This window comes from Symsagittifera roscoffensis, chromosome 2 (genome assembly GCF_963678635.1).
Source record: "Symsagittifera roscoffensis chromosome 2, txSymRosc1.1, whole genome shotgun sequence".
Taxonomy (NCBI): Eukaryota; Metazoa; Xenacoelomorpha; order Acoela; family Convolutidae; genus Symsagittifera; species Symsagittifera roscoffensis.
This window is the reverse complement of record NC_087063.1, coordinates 20203988-20229920: the sequence shown is the minus strand read 5'-3', so window position 1 is coordinate 20229920 and position 25933 is coordinate 20203988. Positions and strand designations below refer to the sequence as shown.

The 25933-nt window shown below is 37.8% G+C and overlaps 2 protein-coding genes across 2 annotated transcripts; both read left to right on the top strand.

Annotated features, from left to right (window-relative positions):
* Positions 1-3648: 3648 nt before the first annotated feature.
* LOC134839736 (furin-like protease kpc-1) lies at positions 3649-6089 on the top strand. Its single transcript, XM_063855359.1, has 5 exons — positions 3649-3669; positions 3820-3974; positions 4502-4660; positions 5304-5543; positions 5756-6089. The coding sequence occupies exons 1-5, from the start codon at positions 3649-3651 to the stop codon at positions 6087-6089; spliced, it is 909 nt and encodes a 302-aa protein (XP_063711429.1).
* Positions 6090-11788: 5699 nt separating this feature from the next.
* On the top strand, positions 11789-20203 carry LOC134839240 (furin-like protease kpc-1). The gene is made up of 8 exons (XM_063854727.1): positions 11789-11930; positions 12066-12142; positions 12314-12575; positions 13213-13367; positions 13944-14102; positions 14769-15008; positions 15232-15533; positions 19485-20203. The coding sequence occupies exons 1-8, from the start codon at positions 11823-11825 to the stop codon at positions 19724-19726; spliced, it is 1545 nt and encodes a 514-aa protein (XP_063710797.1). The 5' UTR covers positions 11789-11822; the 3' UTR covers positions 19727-20203.
* The last annotated feature ends 5730 nt before the right edge of the window (positions 20204-25933 follow it).

Genomic DNA, 25933 nt, shown 5'->3' with positions numbered 1-25933 from the left:
GGTCGAGGAGGTAAGGGCTCTATCTTCGTGTGGGCAGCTGGAAACGGAGGCAGACATCAGGATGACTGCAACTGTGATGGCTACACTACTTCCATCTACACTCTCTCAATCGCCAGCACAACAGAGCATGAACTGTTTCCGTGGTACAGCGAAAGGTTAGAGAGAGAGAGAAAGCGAGAGAGAAAAAAACTGTTTATTAAAGCGAGTCGCAAATCTAGAATTGTCCAGCATTACAAAAATTTCAAACGAAGTCTTGAAAACTTTGCTGTCTGCTCAACTAATGAGTTTTTGATGGATTTTTTCGAATGCTTTTCTTGGATGCAAGTGCAAATGAATTGTCGGATTTAGAATTTTCTCGAAGGGTGGATATCAAAAAAATGTGACGGCCTTTCTAATCCCCTGAAAAATCAACCGTACCAACATCTTGCCTGCGTTTAAATCAACTGCGCCCCATGATTCCGCAGCTGGAAAATCATGACCTACTAAAACTTAATTGAACTGAAAAACGAAATCGTAAAAAAGCTGATTGGGTATGAAACTGGTGAAATTACAAGAAAAATTGATTTATCGTTTTTTGTTTTGCTGGAATATTCTCCTTATTACATCACGGGGTCAGTTTGGTGAAGCCCTAATTTTAGACCCAAATTTTAATTTATTGTTTTAATTTCTTGTTTGTCCTCATGCAGGTGTTCGTCGACATTAGCCAGCACGTACAGCAGTGGCAGTGTGGGAGATAGGAGCATAGTGACAACAGACTTAAAGAATAAGTGCACAGATAAACACACGGGAACATCGGCAAGCGCCCCCCTGGCGGCTGGGATTTGTGCTCTCGCTTTAGAAGCCAAGTACGTTCAAAATGACTTTTTCTGGATTGGGTTTCTATTATCTTTTTATGATGCAAAAATCTGCTCTTGGATTGGATAGAAGCAAGGCCAATCATTTGTATTTTTCATGTGCTAGTTTTCTCATATTCAGGTTCTGTGTTTTCTTTTTTGTAGGGAAAACTCATTCAGTTAATTCTTTCAGGCTCATTTTACCTGATCGTTTCAAGTTACTGTAACCCCGGTGCTCGAGACGACAAAGCGCGGCAGTTCTGTTCCTGTAGAGACCTGTTTTTTGTCAATTGAAAAGTTTAGATTGTTGTTTGTCAGCTTATTTGTGTTGGCTGTTCCGCAGAAACGACTTTTTAATGAAAATTCAGCTTCTTTCTAGCATTCTGAAAGTAGGGAAAACTCATTTTGTAGGAAAAACTCATTTGGTAAATTCTTTCAGGCTCAATTTACATGAACCTATTAATCAATTTTTATGGACTTTTAAAAAAATTGCCTGTAAAAATAGTTTCATGCAGTAGCGGATTTGCAATTTCAAACATAACTGCTTGAAACTGCAAAAGCTTGTGGTTCGAAGCCGGCTGGGACCCGTCTCTTCTGCAAACTGGAGCTTTTGTGCTTTTTCGGACTATTGACCGTGTATTTGATTTTATTGACTTAATTCTTCTTGACCGATTTTTTTGAAGGCTCGGCTTTATTCCAAGTTGCTGTAACCCCGATGCTTGAGACGCCAAAGCGCGGCAGTTCGGTTCCTGTAGAGTTGTGTTTTTTGTCAATTGAAAAGTTTAAATTGTTGTTTGTCTGCTTGTTTATGTCGGCTGTTCCGCAGAAACGACTTTTTGAATGAAAATTCAGCTTGTTTTTAGCATTCTGAAAGCTCCATGTACAGTATTTAATTTTGCTGGTAATTTTGATCCGGGCTTTTGTTGCGATTGCTTAAAATTTTACTGACAAACACCGTTTTTGAAGGATTTTTTTTTTCATTTTTGATTTTAATCATAGTCATTCATTTTTGTATCGCAGGTTCGAAGCTCAGCTTAGCCTCCGTGTAAAATATCGATAATACTTTTCTTAGCTGATGGTTTTTCGTCTTAATGGTTGTCCATTAAGCTCTTGGTTTTTTTCCGAATTCTATAAAGCACATTGCATTCAGTAAAATCATGGCACTTGTGGATACTATTTGGGCAGTACATGTTTTTTTTCTAATAATATTTTGCCAAAAATGTTTGGTGCGTTTTCAATTTATTGGATGTTGGCTTAAGTTCTGTCGGCTTGTTTACCTATTATTTTGGTTTCCTACTAATTTTCGATATTTTTATGTGATCGATAAGAGTTTGACCCCTAATTTTCGAATGCTCAAAAGCAACCCCACTTGGAATTTTCTTTGAAAAACTTATATAAATTTAAACAGAATTTTAAAAAATACTCCTCTTTGAATGTAATTGAGCTTCTTCTCGCTAATCAAATCGTATACATGTTGTTTCGCAAGTGATGCGAAGCTGATTTTCGCCTCAGTGTCGAAATTTCTTTTCCGAAGATTTTTGTGTTTTGTCTTTCTGGATGAAGAAGTAAGTTCCAAACCAACAAAACTTTTTCAAATTGATTCCAGCACCGTTCCATCACTGACAAGGGACGAGATAAAGAGGACATGAATGTAATAGAGGCATGGCTGATGGGATACAGTGGCAAAGGCGTTATCGTCACCATCATTGATGACGGAGTAGAGGGAAAACACGTGGACTTGGCCAAGAACTTCGTTAGTTGCATCATTTTGAATTTGACACAGTTGTAGTGGAGTTGTCGTAAAATTTGGTGCATTCTCAATGAAATTTTGAAGTTTATTATGAACATATCTCTAAAATGGCAAAATGGATAACTTTTTTTTTGTTTAGGACCCAGAAGCAAGTTATGACATTAACGATAACGACAAGGATGCCACGCCAAGATACGATCACTCGAATATCAACAAGTAAGCAGTAAAATTGTAAATTCCTAAAATTGTAAATTCAGTTGACATTTCGAATATTTCTAGTTTCCTTTATAGAATTCCTGCATAATTTTTTTAATTTTGCGAACATGGCCTTTGTGTTCAGACACGGTACAAGAAGCGCAGGAGAAGTTGCTGCTGCAATTGGTAACGAAAAATGCGTTGTGGGTGTTGCATACAATTCGAAGGTTGGCGGAATCCGCATGTTAGACGGGACAATCACCGACTCAGTTGAAGCCAGATCACTCTCACACAAACCAGAGTACGTTCATATCTACAGTTCTTCCTGGGTCCAGACGATGACGGAAAAACTGTAGATGGACCCAAGTCATTGGCACTGAAGGCCTTTTCAGACGGGGTGCAAAAGGTTAGTCCAACTTATCAAGAGTCAAGGAACTTAGTGAATACTCTCTTATAGGTCTTGGTATTTTTTTTTCAAGAAAGTCTTTTAAAATTTGTTCACGCTCACTTTTGATTTTTAGCGGTTCAGCTTTCCGAGCGAAATAAAAAATTTACCTATTCATCCACTTTCTCAAATTGGGTTATTTTTTATCAAAAATAAATAAATTGTTCTTGAAATTCCCATAGCTTTAAGGTCACATTTTTTTTCTTTCTAATGGGAATTTCGAAATTGAAGTTTCGGTCATTCGAAATTGGAAGTTTTTTCGAAACAACTCAGTATCTTTTATCTACTTCTTAAGTTAACGTCTCTTAAGTGTATATTTTTTGGTAAAATATTGAAACCACCAGACCGAATTCATCAGAGCAAATAGTGCTGTTGTCAAACCTCTAACTTAATATTCCGGCTTACTATTTCATGAAACTTAAAAAATGCTGTTTGAAAAAGATAGTGTTCGACTTTTCGAGAATAATTAACAATAATTGACTACACCTGCTTGTGTTCGGATGGGATACACTTTTCATTAGCGATTCATTAAGATACTTTTTTATAATGATTATGTCAAAATTTTAATGAAGTTTTAATTTTTGCATTGTGCTTAGGGTCGAGGAGGTAAGGGCTCTATCTTCGTGTGGGCAGCTGGAAACGGAGGCAGACATCAGGATGACTGCAACTGTGATGGCTACACTACTTCCATCTACACTCTCTCAATCGCCAGCACAACAGAGCATGAACTGTTTCCGTGGTACAGCGAAAGGTTAGAGAGAGAAAGCGAGAGAGAAAAAAACTGTTTATTAAAGCGAGTCGCAAATCTAGAATTGTCCAGCATTACAAAAATTTCAAACGAAGTCTTGAAAATTTTGCTGTCTGCTCAACTAATGAGTTTTTGATGGATTTTTTCGAATGCTTTTCTTGGATGCAAGTGCAAATGAATTGTCGGATTTAGAATTTTCTCGAAGGGTGGATATCAAAACAATGTGACGGCCTTTCTAATCCCCTGAAAAATCAACCGTACCAACATCTTGCCTGAGTTTAAATCAACCGCGCCCCATGATTCCGCAGCTGGAAAATCATGACCTACCAAAACTTAAATGAACTGAAAAACGAAATCGTAAAAAAAGCTGATTGGGTATGAAACTGGTGAAATTACAAGAAAAATTGATTTATCGTTTTTTGTTTTGCTGGAATATTCTCCTTATTACATCACGGGGTCAGTTTGGTGAAGCCCTAATTTTAGACCCAAATTTTAATTTATTGTTAAGTTTCTTGTTTGTCCTCATGCAGGTGTTCGTCGACATTAGCCAGCACGTACAGCAGTGGCAGTGTGGGAGATAGGAGCATAGTGACAACAGACTTAAAGAATAAGTGCACAGATAAACGCACGGGAACATCGGCAAGCGCCCCCCTGGCGGCTGGGATTTGTGCTCTCGCTTTAGAAGCCAAGTACGTTCAAAATGACTTTTTCTGGACTTGGGTTTCTATTGTCTTTTTATGATGCAAAAATCTGCTCTTGGATTGGATAGAAGCAAGGCCAATCATTTGTATTTTTCATGTGCTAGTTTTCTCATATTCAGGTTCTGTGTTTTCTTTTTTGTAGGGAAAACTCATTCAGTTAATTCTTTCAGGCTCATTTTACCTGATCGTTTTTAATCAATTTTTGTGGACTTTGTAGTTTCATGCAGTAGCGGATTTGGGGGGGGGGGGGGGGGCAAACGCCTCCTCACCCTAAGGACTTCGATCGCCTGCTGACCCTAAAGGTCCCCCTTTGTACGATTTTGAGATATCCTTTTTTGGCTGATTGACCTTAAAATTTGTCTAAAGGCGCCAGTATATACTAATTGTGAGGGGGAGCGCGCGCTGAAAAACGCGATTTTTTTGGTCAATTTTTCAAAAATATATATATCGAAATTTTTTTATAATCTTCTGCACCCTCGAAAAAATCCTAGATCCGCGCCTGGATGCATGAACATGATGGAGCCTTAAGAGCATTCATTTTTCGATGAAACCTTCAAGTTGTAAAAGCAATAGTCAGTCGGTTTTTTCTGCTCCAACTGTGTGGCCGATGTACAATTTGTTTCATTTTCAGTGCCAACCTGACTTGGCGGGACATGCAACATATCGTATTAAGAACTGCCAGACCCCTCGCCAAAATGCAACCCAAGGGATCAGGGGATGCCTGGACGAGGAACGGGGCCGGCAGACTGGGGAGTCACAGCTATGGGTATGGATTGATGGATGCTGGAGCCATGGTCAGACTAGCCAAACAATGGAGCACTGTTCCTCCTCAGAGGGAGTGCGTGAACAGCATGCCCGGTGCCAATCCAATGTTAGTATAGTAGGTTGTAAAAATAGATAGAAGTAAACGCCAGTTTTGAAATTCGTCGCAGCTCGAAGCCTAACTCGGCTTTTGTTGTCGTTCAAAATTTCATTTAGATTTGATTTTTCGGGCAAAATTGATGGCCGCAAATGTATTTGGAAATTTGTTATTTACTCTTTTAAAATTTCCTCTAAATTGTACATAAACAAGTTTATTTGCAGTAAAATCCAGCCTCATTCCAGTCAGTCAATTCGAATCCAAAGCACTGGCTGCAACGAACAGGTGCTCTACTTGGAGCACGTAGTCGTGATCATAACGCTCAAAATACCAACGATGAGAGGGAAGCTGTCCATCCAGCTGAAGTCTCCTGCAGGCACGGTGTCTCAGCTACTTTTCCCAAGGAACAAGGACACTGGCAAGACTGGCTTCGACAACTGGCAGTTCATGTCTGTCCATCACTGGGAGGAGACTGCGGTTGGCGAGTGGGAGTTCGTATTCAAAAATGACCACGCAATAGCCACTGGTGCGAGAACTAATTATTGGTGTTTTCGATAAAGATTTACGGTTATAAAGAGTCATGAACGTAGTGAATACTCTAACAGAGTAGGTCTTGGGGATTTTTGTTGTTTTTTCTAAGGAAAAAGTCTTAATACTTTTTCACACTAATTTTTGGTTTTTCGCGGTTCGACTTTCGGGGTTCTGAATTTTTTCGCGGTTCAACTTTCGCGGTTCTGATTTTTTTAAGTTCACTTCATTTCGCGGTTCGACTTTCGCGGTTTTCGCGGTTCTGATTTTTTTCCAGTTCATTTCATTTCATCGAACAGCAAAAATATAAAGTTCACGGAAAGCGTGATCGACTTCTAGTTTTGAAAATGTATCTTATGTGAGATTTCTCAGCTGAATAACAAAGTTTACCTATTGATCCAGTTTTTTCAAATCGGTGTTTTTTTATCAAAAAAGTGTCACTCATAACATGTTAAAATTGAACGAGCCTTCTTATTATGTAAATAAAATTTAGAAATATTAAAATTATTCTAGCCGAGATGGCCTCGAACCTGCGACGAAGGACATTTTCTGTAGTTAATTCGAACCGATGCGCAATTGCGTTAGCCGCTAGGTTCCCTGTGTTTGTGGAGTGCGGAGTGATTGCGTCTTTGTTAAGGCTAATGATATGTGCTTGGGGATAATATCCACGCGGGCTACTTTCCTCGACAATCCAAATACGATTTCCGGATGTGATTTCCTGATCAGCGAGTGTGCCATTTCTGACGCTTGTTCAGAGACGGCGCATATTCACGCTGTCTTTTGGTCGAATTTTTCAGACCGATTTTTTTGAAGGCTCGGCTTTATTCCAAGTTGCTGTAATCCTGATGCTCAAGACGACAAAGCGCGGCAGTTCTGTTCCTGTAGAGACCTGTTTTTTGTCAATTGAAAAGTTTAGATTGTTGTTTGTCTGCTTATTTGTGTCGGCTGTTCCGCAGAAACGACTTTTTGATGAAAATTCAGCTTCTTTCTAGCATTCTGAAAGCTCCATGTACAGCATTAAATGTTGCTGGTAATTTTGATCCGGGCTTTTGTTGCGATTGCTTGAAATTTTACTGACAAACACCGTTTTTGGAGGATTTTTTTTTTCATTTTTGATTTTAATCATAATCATTCATTTTTGTATCGCAGGTTGTGCGAAGCTCAACTAAGCCTCCGTTAAAAATATCGATAATACTTTTATTAGCTGATAGTTTTTCGTCTCTATGGTTGTCCCTTAAGCTCTTGTTTATTCTCCGAACTCTATATAGCACCTTGCCTTCAGTAAAATCATAGCATTTGTCGTTACTATTTGGACAGTACATGAAATATTTCTAATATGATTTTGCCAAAATTTTTTGGTGCGTTGTCAATTTATTTGATATTGGCTTTAATTATGTCGGCTTGTTCACCTAATATTCTGTTTCCTACTAATTTTTGATATTTTTTGTGTGATCGATAAGAGTTTGATCCCTAATTTTCGAATGCTCAAAAGCAACCACATTTGAAATTTTCTTTAAAAAACTTATATAAATTTAAACAGTGTTTCAAGATACTCCTCTTTGAATGTACTTGAGCTTCTTTCCGTCATGAAGGGTTCCTGCTCGGGTTTTTTTTCGGCCTTGTCTCCGCTTGGTGATTATAAATTCAAATCACCATCACGCATAGAGGTAACATAACTGCTTGAAACGGCAAAAGCTTGCGGTTCGAAGCCGGCTGGGACCCGTCTCTTTTGCAAACTGGAGCTTTGTGTTTTTTCGAACTATTGCCCGTGTATTTCATTTTGTTGACTTAATTCATGTAGACCGATCTTTTTGAAGGCTCGGCTTTGTTTTAAGTTGCTGTAACCCCGATGCTCGAGACGACAAAGCGCGGCAGTTCTGTTCCTGTAGAGACCTGTTTTTTGTCAATTGAAAAGTTAAGATTGTTGTTTGTCAGCTTATTTGAGTTGGCTGTTCCGCAGAAACGACTTTTTAATGAAAATTCAGCTTCTTTCTAGCATTCTGAAAGTAGGGAAAACTCATTTTGTAGGGAAAACTCATTCGGTAAATTCTTTCAGGCTCAATTTACATGAACCTATTAATCAATTTTTATGGACTATTAAAAAAATTGCCTGCAAAAATAGTTTCATGCAGTAGCGGATTTGCAATTTCAAACATAACTGCTTGAAACTGCAAAAGCTTGTGGTTCGAAGCCGGCTGGGACCCGTCTCTTCTGCAAACTGGAGCTTTTGTGCTTTTTCGGACTATTAACCGTGTATTTGGTTTTATTGACTTAATTCTTCTAGACCGATTTTTTTGAAGGCTCGGCTTTATTCCAAGTTGCTGTAACCCCGATGCTTGAGACGACAAAGCGCGTAAGTTCGGTTCCTGTAGAGACCCTTTTTTTAACAATTGAAAAGTTGTTTGTCTGCTTACTTGTGTCGGCTGTTCCGCAGAAACGACTTTTTGATTAAAATTCAGCTTCTTTCTAGCATTCTGAAAGCTCTATGTGCTGGTGCTGGTAATTTTGATCCGGGTAATTTTACTGACAAACACAGTTTTTGTAGGATTTCTTTTTTTTCATTTTTGATTGTAATCATAGTCATTCTGTTTTGTATCGCAGGTTTTTTACGATTCTCAGCTAAGCCTCCGTGTAAAATATTGACAATACTTTTCTTAGCTGATAGTTTTTCGTCTCTATGGTTGTCCATTGAGCTCTTGGTTTTTTTCCGAATTCTATAAAGTACATTGCATTCAGTAAAATCATGGCACTTGTAGATAATATTTGGGCAGTACATGTATTTTTCCCATAAGATTTTGCCAAAAATTTTTGCGTTTTCAACTTATTTGATATTGGCTTTAATTCTGTCGGCTTGTTTACCTTATCTTTTGTTTCCTACTTATTTTTGAAATTATTTATGTGATTGATAAGAGTTTGACCCCTTATTTTGGAATGCTCTAAAGCAACCCCACTTGGAATTTTCTTAAAAAAACTCATATAAATTTCAACCGAATTAAAAAAAAAAACTCCTCTTTGAATGTACTTGAGCTTCTTTTCGGCATGAAGGGATTCTGCTCGGGTTTTTTCGGCCTTGTCTCCGCTTGGTTATTATAAATTCAAATCACCATCAGGCATAGAGGTAACATAACTGCTTGAAACTGCAAAAGTTTGGTTATAACTTCAAATCATTATCAGCTATAGAGGTAACATAACTGCTTAAAACTGCAAAAGCTTGTGGTTCGAAGCCGGCCGGGACCCGTTTTTTTGCAAACTGGAGCTTCTGTGCTTTTTCGGACTATTGACCGTGTGTTTGATTTTGTTGACTTAATTCACGTAGACCGATTTTTTTGAAGGCTCGGCTTTATTCCAAGTTGCTGTAATCCTGATGCTCGAGACGACAAAGCGCGGCAGTTCTGTTCCTGTAGAGACCTGTTTTTTGTCAATTGAAAAGTTTAGATTGTTGTTTGTCTGCTTATTTGTGTCGGCTGTTCCGCAGAAACGACTTTTTGATGAAAATTCAGCTTCTTTCTAGCATTCTGAAAGCTCCATGTACAGTATTAAATGTTGCTGGTAATTTTGATCCGGGCTTTTGTTGCGATTGCTTGAAATTTTACTGACAAACACCGTTTTTGAAGGATTTTTTTTTCTTTTTTGATTTTAATCATAATCATTCATTTTTGTATCGCAGGTTGTGCGAAGCGCAACTAAGCCTCCGTGTAAAATATCGATAATACTTTTATTAGCTGATAGTTTTTCGTCTCTATGGTTGTCCCTTATGCTCTTGTTTTTTCTCCGAACTCTATATAGCACATTGCATTCAGTAAAATCATGGCACTTGTCGATACTATTTGGACAGTACATGAAATATTTCTAATATGATTTTGCCAAATTTTTTTTGGTGCGTTGTCAATTTATTTGTTATTGGCTTTAATTATGTCGGCTTGTTCACCTAATATTCTGTTTCCTACTAATTTTTGATATTTTTTATGTGAACGATAAGAGTTTGATCCCTAATTTTCGGATGCTCAAAAGCAACCACATTTGAAATTTTCTTTAAAAAATTTATATAAATTTAAACAGTGTTTTAAGATACTCCTCTTTGAATGTACTTGAGCTTCTTTCCGTCATGCTCGGGTTTTTTCGGCCTTGTCTCCGCTTGGTTATTATAAATTCAAATCACCATCACGCATAGAGGTAACATAACTGCTTGAAACGGCAAAAGCTTGCGGTTCGAAGCCGGCTGGGACCCGTCTCTTTTGCAAACTGGAGCTTTGTGTTTTTTCGAACTATTGCCCGTGTATTTCATTTTGTTGACTTAATTCATGTAGACCGATTTTTTTGAAGGCTCGGCTTTATTCCAAGTTGCTGTAACCCCGATGCTCGAGACGACAAAGCGCGGCAGTTCTGTTCCTGTAGAGACCTGTTTTTTGTCAATTGAAAAGTTTAGATTGTTGTTTGTCAGCTTATTTGTGTTGACTGTTCCGCAGAAACGACTTTTTAATGAAAATTCAGCTTCTTTCTAGCATTCTGAAAGTAGGGAAAACTCATTTTGTAGGGAAAACTCATTCGGTAAATCCTTTCAGGCTCAATTTACATGAACCTATTAATCAATTTTTATGGACTATTAAAAAAATTGCCTGCAAAAATAGTTTCATGCAGTAGCGGATTTGCAATTTCAAACATAACTGCTTGAAACTGCAAAAGCTTGTGGTTCGAAGCCGGCTGGGACCCGTCTCTTCTGCAAACTGGAGCTTTTGTGCTTTTTCGGACTATTGACCGTGTATTTGATTTTTTTGACTTAATTCTTCTAGACCGATTTTTTTAAAGGCTCGGCTTTATTCCAAGTTGCTGTAACCCCGATGCTTGAGACGACAAAGCGCGGCAGTTCGGTTCCTGTAGAGTTGTGTTTTTTGTCAATTGAAAAGTTTAGATTGTTGTTTGTCTGCTTGTTTATGTCGGTTGTTCCGCAGAATCGACTTTTTGATGAAAATTCAGCTTGTTTTTAGCATTCTGAAAGCTCCATGTACAGTATTAAATGTTGCTGGTAATTTTGATCCGGGCTTTTGTTGCGATTGCTTAAAATTTTACTGACAAACACCGTTTTTGAAGGATTTTTTTTTCATTTTTGATTTTAATCATAGTCATTCATTTTTGTACCGCAGGTTCGAAGCTCAGCTTAGCTTCCGTGTAAAATATTGATAATACTTTTCTTAGCTGATGGTTTTTCGTCTTAATGGTTGTCCATTAAGCTCTTGGTTTTTTTCCGAATTCTATAAAGCACATTGCATTCAGTAAAATCATGGCACTTGTGGATACTATTTGGGCAGTACATGTTTTTTTTCTAATAATATTTTGCCAAAAATGTTTGGTGCGTTTTCAATTTATTGGATGTTGGCTTAAGTTCTGTCGGCTTGTTTACCTATCATTTTGGTTTCCTACTAATTTTCGAAATTTTTATGTGATCGATAAGAGTTTGACCCCTAATTTTCGAATGCTCAAAAGCAACCCCACATGGAATTTTCTTTGAAAAACTTATATAAATTTAAACAGAATTTAAAAAAATACTCCTCTTTGAATGTAATTGAGCTTCTCGCTAATCTAATCGTATACATGTTGTTTCACAAGTGATGCGAAGCTCATTTTCGCCTCAGTGTCGAAATTTCTTTTCCGAAGATTTTTGTGTTTTGTCTTTCTGGATGAAGAAGTAAGTTCCAAACCAACAAAACTTTTTAAAATTGATTCCAGCACCGTTCCATCACTGACAAGGGACGAGATAAAGAGGACATGAATGTAATAGAGGCATGGCTGATGGGATACAGTGGAAAAGGCGTTATCGTCACCATCATTGATGACGGAGTAGAGGGAAAACACGTGGACTTGGCCAAGAACTTCGTTAGTTGCATCATTTTGAATTTGACACAGTTGTAGTGGAGTTGTCGGAAAATTTGGTGCATTCTCAATGAAATTTTGAAGTTTATTATGAACATATCTCTAAAATGGCAAAATGGATAACTTTTTTTTGTTTAGGACCCAGAAGCAAGTTATGACATCAACGATAACGACAAGGATGCCACGCCAAGATACGATCACTCGAATATCAACAAGTAAGCAGTTGATCTGGTGATATATAGAATTTTTAATTCCAAAAATTGTAAATTATAGAATTTTCAATTCCTAAAATTGTAAATTAAGTTGACATTTCGAATATTTCTAGTTTCCTTTATAGAATTCTTGCATAATTTTTTTTATTTTGCGAACATGGCCTTTGTGTTCAGACACGGTACAAGATGCGCAGGAGAAGTTGCTGCTGCAATTGGTAACGAAAAATGCGTTGTGGGTGTTGCATACAATTCGAAGGTTGGCGGAATCCGCATGTTAGACGGGACAATCACCGACTCAGTTGAAGCCAGATCACTCTCACACAAACCAGAGTACGTTCATATCTACAGTTCTTCCTGGGGTCCAGACGATGACGGAAAAACTGTGGATGGACCCAAGTCATTGGCACTGAAGGCCTTTTCAGACGGGGTACAAAAGGTGAGTTCCAACTTATCAAGAGTCAAGGAACTTAGTGAATACTCTCTTATAGGTCTTGGTATTTTTTTTCAGGAAAAAGTCTTAAAATTTGTTCACGCTCACTTTTGATTTTTAGCGGTTCAGCTTTCCGAGCGAAATAAAAAATTTACCTATTCATCCACTTTCTCAAATTGGGTTATTTTTTTATCAAAAATAAATAAATTGTTCTTGAAATTCCCATAGCTTTAAATTCACATTTTTTTTCTTTCAAATGGGAATTTCGAAATTGAAATTTCGGTCATTCGAAATTGGAAGTTTTTTCGAAACAACTCAGTATCTTTTATCTACTTCTTAAGTTAACGTCTCTTAAGTGTATATTTTTCGGTAAAATATTGAAACCACCAGACCGAACTCATCAGAGCAAATAGTGCTGTTGTCAAACCTCTAACTTAATATTCCGGCTTACTATTTCATGAAACTTAAAAAAATGCTGTTTGAAAAAGATAGTGTTCGACTTTTCGAGAATAATTAACCATAATTGACTACATCTGCTTGTGTTCGGATGGGATACACTTTTCATTAGCGATTCATTAAGATACTTTTTTGTAATGATTATGTCAAAATTTTAATGAAGTTTTAACTTTTGCATTGTGCTTAGGGTCGAGGAGGTAAGGGCTCTATCTTCGTGTGGGCAGCTGGAAACGGAGGCAGACATCAGGATGACTGCAACTGTGATGGCTACACTACTTCCATCTACACTCTCTCAATCGCCAGCACAACAGAGCATGAACTGTTTCCGTGGTACAGCGAAAGGTTAGAGAGAGAGAGAGAGAGAGAGAGAGAAAGCGAGAGAGAAAAAAAACTGTTTATTAAAGCGAGTCGCAAATCTAGAATTGTCCAGCATTACAAAAATTTCAAACGAAGTCTGGAAAACTCTGCTGTCTGCTCAACTAATGAGTTTTTGATGGATTTTTTGGAATGCTTTTCTTGGATGCAAGTGCAAAATGAATTGTGCAAGTGGATGCAAGTGCAAGTGAATTGTCGGATTTAGAATTTTCTCGAAAGGTGGATATCAAAACAATGTGACGGCCTTTCTAATCACCTGAAAAATCAACCGTACCAACATCTTGCCTGAGTTTAAATCAACCGCGCCCCATGATTCCGCAGCTGGAAAATCATGACCTACTAAAACTTAATTGAACTGAAAAACGAAATCGTAAAAAAGCTGATTGGGTATGAAACTGGTGAAATTACAAGAAAAATTGATTTATCGTTTTTTGTTTTGCTGGAATATTCTCCTTATTACATCACGGGGTCCGTTTGGTGAAGCCCTAATTTTAGACCCAAATTTTAATTTATTGTTTTAATTTCTTGTTTGTCCTCATGCAGGTGTTCGTCGACATTAGCCAGCACTTACAGCAGTGGCAGTGTGGGAGATAGGAGCATAGTGACAACAGACTTAAAGAATAAGTGCACAGATAAACACACGGGAACATCGGCAAGCGCCCCCCTGGCGGCTGGGATTTGTGCTCTCGCTTTAGAAGCCAAGTACGTTCAAAATGACTTTTTCTGGACTTAGGTTTCTATTGTCTTTTTATGATGCAAAAATCTACTCTTGGATCGGATAGAAGCAAGGCCAATCATTTGGATTTTTCAAGTGCTAGTTTTCTCATATTCAGGTTTTGTGTTTTCTTTTTTGTAGGGAAAACTCATTCAGTAAGTTCTTTCAGGCGCATTTTACCTGAGCCTTCTTAATCAATTTTATGGACTATTAAAGAAATTGCCTGCAAAAATAGTTTCATGCAGTAGCAGATTTAGAGGAAGAGGCAGACGCCCCCTTCCCCCCCCCCCCCTCTCAGGAATTCGACCGCCTGCTGACCCAAAAGGTCCCCCTTCGTGCTATTTTGAGATATCCTTTTTTGGCTGAGTGACCTTAAAATTTGTCTAAAGGCGCATTCGGCGCCAGTATATACTATTTGTCAGGGGGAGCGCGCGCTTGATTTTTTGGTCAATTTTTAAAAAAATATATCGAAATTTTTTTTGATAGTCCACTGCACCCTCTAGAAAATCCTAGATCTGCGCCTGGATGCGTGAACATGATGGAGCCTTAAGAGCATTCATTTTTCGATGAAACCTTCAAGTTGTAAAAGCAATAGTCAGTCGGTTTTTTCTGCTCCAACTGTGTGGCCGATGTACAATTTGTTTCATCTTCAGTGCCAACCTGACTTGGCGGGACATGCAACATATCGTATTAAGAACTGCCAGACCCCTCGCCAAAATGCAACCCAAGGGACCAGGGGATGCCTGGACGAGGAACGGGGCCGGCAGACTGGTGAGTCACAGCTATGGGTATGGATTGATGGATGCTGGAGCCATGGTCAGACTAGCCAAACAATGGAGCACTGTTCCTCCTCAGAGGGAGTGCGTGAACAGCATGCCCGGTGCCAATCCAATGTTAGTATAGTAGGTTGTAAAAATAGATAGAAGTAAACGCCAGTTTTGAAATTCGTCGCAGCTCGAAGCCTAACTCGGCTTTTGTTTTGTCCTTCAAAATTTCATTTAGATTTGATTTTTCGGGCAAAATTGATGGCCGCAAATGTATTTGGAAATTTGTTATTTACTCTTTTAAAATTTCCTCTAAATTGTACATAAACAAGTTTATTTGCTTTATTTGCAGTAAAATCCAGCCTCATTCCAGTCAGTCAATTCGAATCCAAAGCACTGGCTGCAACGAACAGGTGCTCTACTTGGAGCACGTAGTCGTGATCATAACACTCAAAATACCAACGATGAGAGGGAAGCTGTCCATCCAGCTGAAGTCTCCGGCAGGCACGGTGTCTCAGCTACTTTTCCCAAGGAACAAGGACACTGGCAAGACTGGCTTCGACAACTGGCAGTTCATGTCTGTCCATCACTGGGAGGAGACAGCGGTTGGCGAGTGGGAGTTCGTATTCAAAAATGACCACGCAATAGCCACTGGTGCGAGAACTAATTATTGGTGTTTTCGATCAAGATTTACGGTTATAAAGAGTCATGAACGTAGTGAATACTCTAACAGAGTAGGTCTTGGGGATTTTTGTTGTTTTTTTTCTCAGGAAAAAGTCTTAATATTTGTTCACTCTAATTTTTGGTTTTTCGTGGTTCGACTTTCGCGGTTTTCGGGGTTCTGATTTTTTTCGCGGTTCAACTTTCGCGGTTTTCATGGTTCTGATTTTTTAAGTTCACTTCATTTCGCGGTTCGACTTTCGCGGTTCTGATTTTTTTCAAGTTCATTTCATTTCATCGAACAGCAAAAATATAAAGTTCACGGAAAGCGTGACCGACTTCCAGTTTTGAAAATGTATCTTATGTGAGATTTCTCAGCTGAATAACAAAGCTTACCTATTGATCCAGTTTTTTCAAATCGGGTTGTTTTTTTTTAATCAAAAAAGTGTCACTCATAACATGTTAAAATTGAACGAGCATTCTTATTATGTAAATAATATTTAGAAATATTAAAATTATTCTGGCCGAGATGGCCTCGAATCTGCGACGAAGGACATTTTCTGTAGTTAATTCGAACCGATGCGCAATTGTGTAAGCCGCTTGGTTCCCTGTACTTGAGGAGTGCGGACTGATTGCGTCTTTGCCATAGTTAAGGCTTATGATGCGTGCATGGGGATAATATCCACGCGGGCTACTTTCCTCGACAATCCAAATACGATTTCCGGATGTGATTTCCTGATCAGCGAGTGTGCCATTTCTGACGCTTGTTCAGAGATGGCGCATATTCACGCAGTCTTTTGGTCGAATTGGCGTTAGCGTCTGCATGTGCGCGGAGATAGCGCTTGCGGTTGTTGAAGTGATTGTCTGTTGCAACTGATGGAAAGATCACGGAATGCTCTCCCAGTAAGAAATGATTGGTTGTAATTGTCTCTTTTGTTCATTTGAGTCACTTCTAACGTGTGTAAGAGGACACACATTTAAAGACTATTGCATTGGACAGAAAGTTGTCTGAAGAACTCTCAGTCAATTTAGGAGGCGTGAAGTTTTAGTAAAAAAAACTCTGTTGCAACTACGTCTTGCCACCATGGTGTCATGCGGGTAGAGGGTTGTGTTTCAGCTCTATCCTTTTATGTACAAGACGAGCGGCTGCGACAAGGATGAACGGCGAGCGGTTTACGACAAGGATTGGAACACACTAACTATACTTGATATCATGGATACAAAATTTATGATGCTATCGGAGTAATGCATCTTAACGCGCGATATTTTGTTCAGTTTATCTAGGTATGCACGGACAACTAGTTGTGGCCGACCAAGTTTTCGCTCAAGTTTCATGAGAGCATCCTTGTACATTGCGCCACTATAGGCAAAATGCGCTATAGTCTTTTTCCTTTACCGGTGACCAATGTCTTGCGGTATGTTAATTTAACATCATCGGTAAGTTTAGGGCCATTTCTAAATTGACCAATCCATTCTTACCACTGGAGCAGATCACCGTTGTATTGAGCAATTTTCCATTGCGGCATTGAATCCTTTCGACTAACGGTGTGAACGTGTCTTAAATCCTCTACGGCTATCGGATCAGATGTTGAATGATACGAGATAGGAGCAAAAAGATGCGGCAGCAGTATTACTGGTTGAAAAAAGCCGATGAGCAATAGGAATAAACGCTTAGGGCAAAGGCTGTGTTTGTTGGCCTTGCATTGGTGGATTGTAGTAATCAGTTCCACCTGTGTTGTGTGAACTATTTGAATCGGATGGTTGCATTATAGGTGTGAATGTGAATGAATCATAAGTTCCTAATTGCGGTGAACGAGTATTAGCAACAGTATCATTTGCAAATGATGAGAGAGAGCAAACCTCCATTGTTCATGTTAGGCGTGTAATACCCAAATGAGGATGAGTAAAGGTCGGTTGAACGGCTGAGATGACCTATGTACAGGTATGTTGACTGGAGCAGTCATGAGGAAAGCTTGCTTGATATTGCTGCTCTTGAAGAGTTAAGATGTCGGAGCGGGCGGTGGATGGGACGGCGGTGTCTGTAGTGGAAGCTGTATTCTAGAATAATGGGCGATCAGAGGTCACCTGATGCTGACCAGAGAGCAACTGTTGGGTTGGAACGAAAGAGTAAAAATTTATTGGATAATTTATTACTTGTACGGTAGAAGAGTTAACCAAAAAGACAAGTTTTTTTTGTAAATCATGCGGAGCAACATTGATAACAGTCGCCGCTTGAGATGACTGATTCTCAATTGCGACATCCACACAGTCTTTCATTCGAGCCTGAGAGGAAAACTGGGAACTCTTCTTGAGCATGCTGAGTTTCGACAATTTAAGTATCTAACTACTTCCTTTGATTTTCTTTGACAATTTTCTCAAGTTTTAACTAGTTTGCTTCTTGCTGAAAGCGAATGTCAGCTTTGTTCTGCCTTTAAATTTCATCGCGATACAGTTTTGTATTTTATAGTTCACATGTGCGTTGACTTGAGGTCATTGAGGCAGCCCCAGAGTGTGTGGAGTTGTAACGGCTGGATCTTTTTGCGGTAGAGGAAGTTTTCGATGTTTGAGATTTTTGATCTCCAGAATCCAACGGCGAAGGTTCAGCTACTTCTCAGCTACTTCCAGCACATTGTCGTGGGTGTTAGTTATATTCATCAACCTCGATTCAAGATCAGCGACAGCGTTTTTTGGCTCAAAGGTGTGATCTGAGGCTAAACATTTCATCGTTCTTCCTTAAAGCGTTTTCTAAGGCCGCTTTACACTGGTTGATCAACCTTTAAAATTTTAATGCCTGTACATTTGATTGGAAAGAGTCCTGAGGCTAGATTGACCTTGATGAAACTACTCTTCATACTTTTTTGTCTCTGAAAAATCTTACTGATTGTTCGAGTGTGCTTATCTGACTACAGCCTTAACTCAGCTCGAAAATTGTTAATGCGGACTTCCGAAAAACGGGTTGTTCAAGTCCTTGTCTTCTCTCCTTCTGCAACCACCAAGTCAATAGCTCAGAACTTGGCCACCAAGGTATAGCGTGTCTGCTGTCGGAATGTCGTTCTCGAAACCCTGGTGCAAGGCCTCCTTTTGCGATACCTGGACAGGTTGCTCGTTTTTTCTTGCGGTTGCTCTATTCTTCAAAATTGTTTGTTTGATCCGTTGTCACAGTTTGTTTGCCCATAATTAGCCATCGGGCTTTCGTTTTGGTAAGAGCTATTTGGGCTTAACTGTGGAAGCCTTGCTTTAAAAACATTCCGTTTTCTCACACACGTTGATTTCTGTCGTTCCTTCGGAGTAAAATTCGTTGAAATAGTCTCTTTCGTGCGAGTGATTTGTCGAGTGAGCTGTTTGTAGGTTCCGTTGACTGAGTCCGGCATGTGAGATCATTTTCGAAAGTAAGCCTTTTGGGGGACTAGGGTGACAGTGATCTGCTGAACCTTGAGCGTTAAGCTGCATCAATTTTTGTTGTCATCAAGCTGTGAAAAGCCATTTAGGCTCAGCTGGCTTTCGTATAATGTCTGTTTGTCGTCAAGTAGGGCTGGTTGTGTTTAGTGTCTAACTATTGGCGTATCATATTCTTTCCTGCCACGTTCGCGTCTAAGGTGTAGAGAGGGTACAATTTGACGAATAAAACTGCTAATGAATAATTGAATTTCGGTCCAATTTAACGTGAAAATCGTCAAATAACAACGTTAGCATCAGTAGTAAGGAGCATATTCGTATGTAAAATTAGCAGCAATAATTGACAGCAAATACGAATGTTCGCAGTCAAAAACCGAGGTCAGACAAGGTCGAAATCGATTGATTTGTTGTTTTATGAACTTATTATTTTCGTAGTTAATATAATAACTATCCGATTTCATTTTTCCGAATTCTTTTCAGTCGGATATGTATCAAATGTTTCATCGCGAAAAAGTTTGATTGAAAAACAGAGTTTAAATGTTGTTTTAGCAACCTTATCCAAAATTGAGCTGAAGCTCTACGGCACCTTAGAAGATCCTTCCAAATTCGCCAAGCTGTCTGGTAACAGCACCTACTCACATGCATATGCCCAATTCAGCCGAGGACTGCAGTTGTTCCGTGAAGACAGCATGGGTTCCGATTCCCGTTCTTCGTTTGTGAACAACACGAAGTCTTTTTTGTGTGTGTTAGTCGTTGCTGCAGTCTGGCTCAATCAAAGGATTCTTGTATGAAGATTTTACAGCCGGTGAACAGATTTTCAGATGACTTCGAAGACTGCAAGGAGCTTAAAGTAAAAAAAAAACACTTTTTGAGTAGTTGAACACGATGCGAGTCTCTTGAATTCGCTGTAGAACGATGAAATTTCGATGTTTTATTTTGGTTTTTGTATTGATCTTTGTGTATCTAGAGATCTGTTTGTTCATCGGAGATTTTTGACAAAAAAACTGAAAGCCAGTTTGTTTTTAAAAATGAAATTTTTGATGAAATGCAGTTAATATTCGGAACTTGGTCCAATTAGTGTACAGTGTCAGTTTGTAAATGTATTTTTCACTGTAAAATATTTTATATTGTTTTCAGAAAGTTTATTATTTGCAGTTCAGACTGAAGTTAGCAGTAGTCTACTAGTATGGCTTTTCTTTCTTTCAGTTCTGCTCAGCAGGGAACGTAAAAAAATTGTTAACCTTTTCAAAAAAAATGTTCGCTTATAATTTACTAAGAAAAAGTAATCTCAAATTATAATTTAGTCTTAATTTGCCCCAAAAAGAGCAAAAATGTTGCCTCACAAACAGTAGAATAACCCCAAACTATAGTTTGTTAGGAAAAACTCTGCCAATAGCCTTCATGTGCTGGTAACTTCACATGAAGCCGAAAGATTTTTCGGTTCTTTGAAGCAAAAATGGATGTCTGTCAGATTATTACGATCAAAACGTGTAGAAATTGTTTGTTCGTGCGTTTTTTAGATTGAAGCTGAAGCTTTCTATATGTCTTTTTTGTTTTGCCACCAGAAGAACAAATAAAAAACAAAAGTTGCGACCCAACTTACTTTTTTCCGCTCTCTGCTGCTCAGTGTTCAGAAATTGGAAAGTCGCTTCAAGATAATTTTAGTTTCTCTTGCTGGTTATTATTTTTGGCCTAGTTTAGCAATTATGTGCACTTTGCGCTGTATTTTAACCGCATATCGAGATCACTCAGTAAAATAAATTTTTATTGATTTGTTCTTTTATGATAATGGCGCGTTGAACAAAGTTAAAGAGTTGTGCAATTGACGTAGCTTATTTGACGCTTCCGAAATCAAGTTTCTTAAAATTGGATGCAAGAATGTCTCATCGTGGAATGTTTTCAAGATTAGATAATTGCAGTGAAGACTCTTACATAGGTCGTGATTTTTTTTTCAGGAAAAGTCGTTTATTCAAGCTCCAATTAATTTTTCTTGGCCTGGCTTTTGATTTCTTTTTATGTTCAATTCATTTCCGTTGTTGAAAGGAAGGCAAGCACCACTATCGAACAGCAAAAGTGTAAAAGAACACGAAGGATTCATTGTTCAGATTTCCAAGCCGAATAAAAAATTTACTCATTAATCCAGATCTTATATTTGCGAGAACCAATTTTTGGTTCTGTACTTTTAGAAAAAATTTAGAACAAACTAAAAAAAGCAAAAACAGAACCAAAAACTTGGTTTTTCAGTTGGTATCAATTTCAATAAAAGCAATATTGTGTGAATATTGAAAACCATTCCATGTGAAAAATTGGCCTTCAAAATTACCAGATGGATTCATTGCCCAATTATTACACCTGCGAGAGCGGAAGTGAGTATATTAATACACACAAAAAAATCAAAAAACTTTAGATGTTGAAAAAACCTAGTTAACTAAAATTTGAATTTTCACATGTCTCGATAGAATTTCATATTTGGTTAACATGCCAGATATTTGAAAAACAATTTCGTACAAAAATTTGCTTACGCGAAAAAATCGTGTTCCTAATTAGAAGACACTTGTAATTTGGAACACGACTTTTCTCGCGTAAGCAAATTTTTTGTACAAAATTTTACTTTTTTTTATTGAATCTTACCAAGCTCCAGGTTCCTTAGCATTTGGCCGACAGGTAATGCCGTTGCCTTTGCACCCTTAGGTCTAGGATTCGAGTCCCGGTCGATACTTTTTTTTTCATATGTTAGCAATAGAAAAAAAATCTCGGATAGTAATCGTATTGTCGGACTTTTGCTTGTCTACTCAAGTTTTAACGGCTTAGTTGCCTCATCACGGGTTTGTCTTGTGCTGTAAGCAACTTTTATTGTAGTTGGAGGTACAAGTGTTTGTCATTGTAGTTTCATGAGGGACTTATAAGTCTAAAGTTTTTTTGTAAAGATTTGGTTCGGCTCACCTTGTGTCTGGTCAAAGAACGTCGGCTTAAATCTTCTTCGCTAGTTTTGTTCCGTTGCTAGTTTGTTTTCGAAATGTCTGGCATGTTAGCCGAAAATGAAATTCTATCGAGACATGTGAAAGCTTAAATTTTAGTTATTTTAATTTTTTCAACATCTAAAGTTTTTTTGACTTCTGTTTTAATTTGTGTGTGTGTATTATTAATTGTGAAGAATTTTGTATTCGGGTGTGTTTTAGATTTTCATTTATTTTTGTTTTCCAAGCAAAATTAGTTAGCCCAAATAATCATCGAAAAAAATTGAGTGATCTATCATATTTTAAAAAAAATTGAGAAAAACTCGTTTGAAATTTTTGGTTTTTCGTCTTAGTTCGAGCGAGCGGGCAGGCTTACAATAGTTGTTTAATTGCTTAAAAGCTTACAATAGCTTAATTTAAACCGTATTAACTGAGTTTCAATTGTGTTAGTTTTGAGTATATTAAGGCCTCTTTGGTATCAATAACTGCAAAAATTCTAAAAACTGCAAAAAAAATTTGAACAAACTCTGTCTATGAATTTTTTGCTTTTTTAATCTTTCTACAAAATTTTTGGGACTACGGTCGCAACATTCTGTGCTACTTGCACAGTAACTGGCTTCCTTGTTTTGATATTTTTTTATGCAAGCAGTTGAGGTTGTGATAAAGACCTCTTTTAAGTGGCGGTTTCAACCTTGAGGCTGAGAAACAATTTTTGGTGGTGCCATAAGTTTTCATTTATTTTTCTAAATTTCTCCCTCTCATTTCACCCTCCCGTAGCTGGCATGCTCATGTTCACGGAAATTGAAATAAAACTACTATCGCTTAGAAAGTAATTAGGTGGAGTCCGTTTCAGGCAATAATTAATTTTTTAACTAATTTTTTTGAAACTGCTTTTGTCGGGTTCGTGGTTTCCCTTCTTATTTTCACTGTTTTGTTTTTTCGTTTTTTTAAATGCTATTTTTACTATCTGATACGGGGTATGGTTTATACCGTCGTACTTTCTGAAGTATGGGTTTGTTAAATGCTATTTTCCTTGTCTGTTTAGGTTTTGTATCGGCGTACTTTCTAAAGCATGGGTTTGTTTACAGCTGTTTAGCTTAAACCATTTTTAGTATAATTGAAATTGCTGTAATTTTTAAGTTCACGAAGTCTTGAATTTTAATAGTTTTTTTTTGTTTTTAAATGGTTTTGACTTATGATATCGTTTTATTCAACTTATGTGTAGTTTTGAAAGCAAAACATGTCTTTCAGTACGGGTGGGTCGAAAAATTCTTAAAACTTTTATAGCTCTACAATATTAGCCTTCTTTTGGTTTTTTCCCCTCTTTTTCTCTTTATTCTGTCTAAAACGTTTCGGTTTTTAATATATCTGTTAAAGGTCTCTTTTTGAGTCGTTTGAGGAGCAACAGAGTTTTATCTGAAATTTTTATCAGCTTTGTTACTGATTTGTAAACTTTGTTTTGATGCTAGTTTAAAACTCATTGTATTTGCTCTCGGCTAATTTTCTTGTTTTGGCATTGTTTTTAATTTTTGGATTTGTGGTTCATATGCAAGTAATTGTATTTTTTGTTTTCATATCGAAAAAGTGTCGAAGCGCTGCTTTGCTTCTGTGGTTAATTTCTGGAACGAATCAAGAAGAAGAGTTTGTTTATCATAAAGTGTCACGAACTTTTTTTTACAGTAAATATTAATTAGGCGCATTTCGAAAGGGTAAGCAAGGAGACCAGCTGAACTGCAGTTTGCTTGCCATATGAATTGAGGATTTATATCCGGCTACATTGTGTGAATACACAATCATCAAAATGACGTAACTTAGACGTTATACCACATTAAACTGATCTTTTAAATCATGCTGATTTTGATTTGAAAATTTCGTTGATTTTTATCTGAAGATACTTTTGTGCCGAAGCTAAAATTCGCGGCAATGTTTTCGGACCAAGTGTCAGCTCGTAGCAAGCGACAATTAGCAGCACGATTAATTGCTAATTGAGGGGATAAATAAATGATGCGAATTAAGCTAATGGTTTTGCTGTTGATTTCGGGGGATTAAAATCCAGAGAGCGATCAAAAGTTTCCCAGTTTTGCATTAAATACCAAATAGAAATCAATTAACAGTAAAGAGAAGAGTAATTGAACGTTAGTTGCATCGAAAAGACCTTTTTGTTGATTCTTTCGTTTCAATTTTATTATGCTAAACATTAAACTCACTGATATTAATATGCCATTACTTTCCATCATGAACGAGCGAGGGAAACAGAACTTTTCTTTGGTGGAGAAACTTTGAATCTAAACCGCCATAAGAATATAACTGTTAAATCCAGTTGGTGATGCTTGAAGATACCGTGTACAACTTCTGTTGCTACCATCGCAAATGAAAGCAACACAGTCTAGCATGCAGATGGAACTTTTAAAGCACGTCCCCCGATATTTTATTAATTTTTTTTATAGTTCAATTGCAAACGATCAAACTTATTCATTAGTCTTATTGTCACTTCAAACAAAGTTCTTCTCTTTAAAACAGTTCTTCCGGGACTTCAGAAATTTGAAAGGTTTCAATTCAGGACTTGAGCCCCCACAGATTTTTGTAGATTTTGAGAAGACTTCAGTTCACGCGTTTCAGAAGCTATTCAATTGAGATACTATAAAAAGATCCTTTTTCTTTTGCGCAAGTCCATTGGCGCAAAGCTTAGGATATCGGATTAGCACCAGTTAATCGAGAAGATGCATGTTTATAAAGTCATTCGTCGCTCTCGAAATAATACCTGAGCTCGACATTGAATTCGGCGTGGTTGCTGTATGCTGTAAAATTTCCGACAAAATTGACGAGTTACTTTTATTTGATTACGATTATGTCGATTATTTTGAATCAAATTAGGTTGGAACCATCCTCCGTGGTCGCAGGGGGTTTGGCAATTCCCTATTTTACTCGGAAACAGTTCGAAAGTGCTAAAAATGGAAGACAGAAAACCAACGATTTGGTCGAAGGACGGCACAATGTTTTTCAGATGAGGTTGGGATATGCCCACCCTACCATTGGTAAATTATCCAGCTCTTTTGAAAAGAACAAAGTTTGTCGTAGAACAAATTGGTTGGAAAAATGCGGAGAAAGTGGCCCCAAGGTGACAAAATACGAAAAAGTCATGCCAGCTTAGTTGAAAACCTAAAGCGTTTTAGCAATAATATTTTTCTCAAACAGCTTGAGGGCCTCGCGTGCAATTTTGATTTTTAGTTTTTTTGTTTAACTTAACCCCTTCATTTAGTATCTTTTGATCTGATCAAAGTTTTCACCTCTACTAAGTGTCGCTTTCTATAAATTGTCCCGTGTCTCAGTAGTCGCTTTTTAAAAATGCGACGAATAGTAGCTTGCGGTGAAGTGTCACCAAGCCGAAAGTTTAGAGTTTGCTCTGATACCTAAATTTTGAAGTGCAAACCAGTTCAGTTTTAAGCTAAACGTTGTTAATGGGAAAATGATATCATGATTGAAGTTTTTTAACTTACCTTAAGGATCCAATTATTTACCTCAACTGTCAGTTTATTGTTGTAGTAGCCTCGCTGACTCAAGATGACTCTGTGTTGGCTTTTTGTCGGTCTTTTTATGGTGATTTTTTCTCGGCTGTAGTCCAGTGCTGTTGGCCCCTGACGGGATAGTTGGGACATGCCACGTTTGTGGGTTACTTAAAAGTCATTTTAACGTCGTCCTCTACGGTCAGTTAATCAGAAAATGTCGATTTAGCTGTACTATGATACCTAAAAAGTCGTATTTAATGCAATTTTAACTGATTTTACGCTGATATACGACAGCGTATAAATCAAATATACAAGTTGCTTTCACGATTGCTCAAGAGCATAGGAAAAGTGATCGTAGTCAAAATCTCGTCTCAAATGAGCTCAGGTTATCAGTATCCTTCCGATGGTATTAAATATTGCGGCAAAAATGGCTGCTTCAAAGTCTAAATTGGTTTTAATAAAAAACCAGACGCTAGCATACTTTGTTTTTCGAAACTCGAAACAAAGAATAAATAAAAGCAGCAGGTACTGCGAT

Bases quoted from the DNA above. Each gene is read 5' to 3' on its own strand.
- LOC134839736 (XM_063855359.1), top strand. From the start codon at position 3,649: ATGCTGTTTGAAAAAGATAGT. The intron at 3,670-3,819 runs GTTCGACTTTTC...CATTGTGCTTAG, and splicing joins TGCTGTTTGAAAAAGATAGT to GGTCGAGGAGGTAAGGGCTC. The intron at 5,544-5,755 runs GTTAGTATAGTA...GTTTATTTGCAG, and splicing joins ATGCCCGGTGCCAATCCAAT to TAAAATCCAGCCTCATTCCA.
- LOC134839240 (XM_063854727.1), top strand. From the start codon at position 11,823: ATGAATGTAATAGAGGCATGGCTGATGGGATACAGTGGAAAAGGCGTT. The intron at 12,576-13,212 runs GTGAGTTCCAAC...CATTGTGCTTAG, and splicing joins TTTCAGACGGGGTACAAAAG to GGTCGAGGAGGTAAGGGCTC. The intron at 14,103-14,768 runs GTACGTTCAAAA...TTTCATCTTCAG, and splicing joins GCTCTCGCTTTAGAAGCCAA to TGCCAACCTGACTTGGCGGG.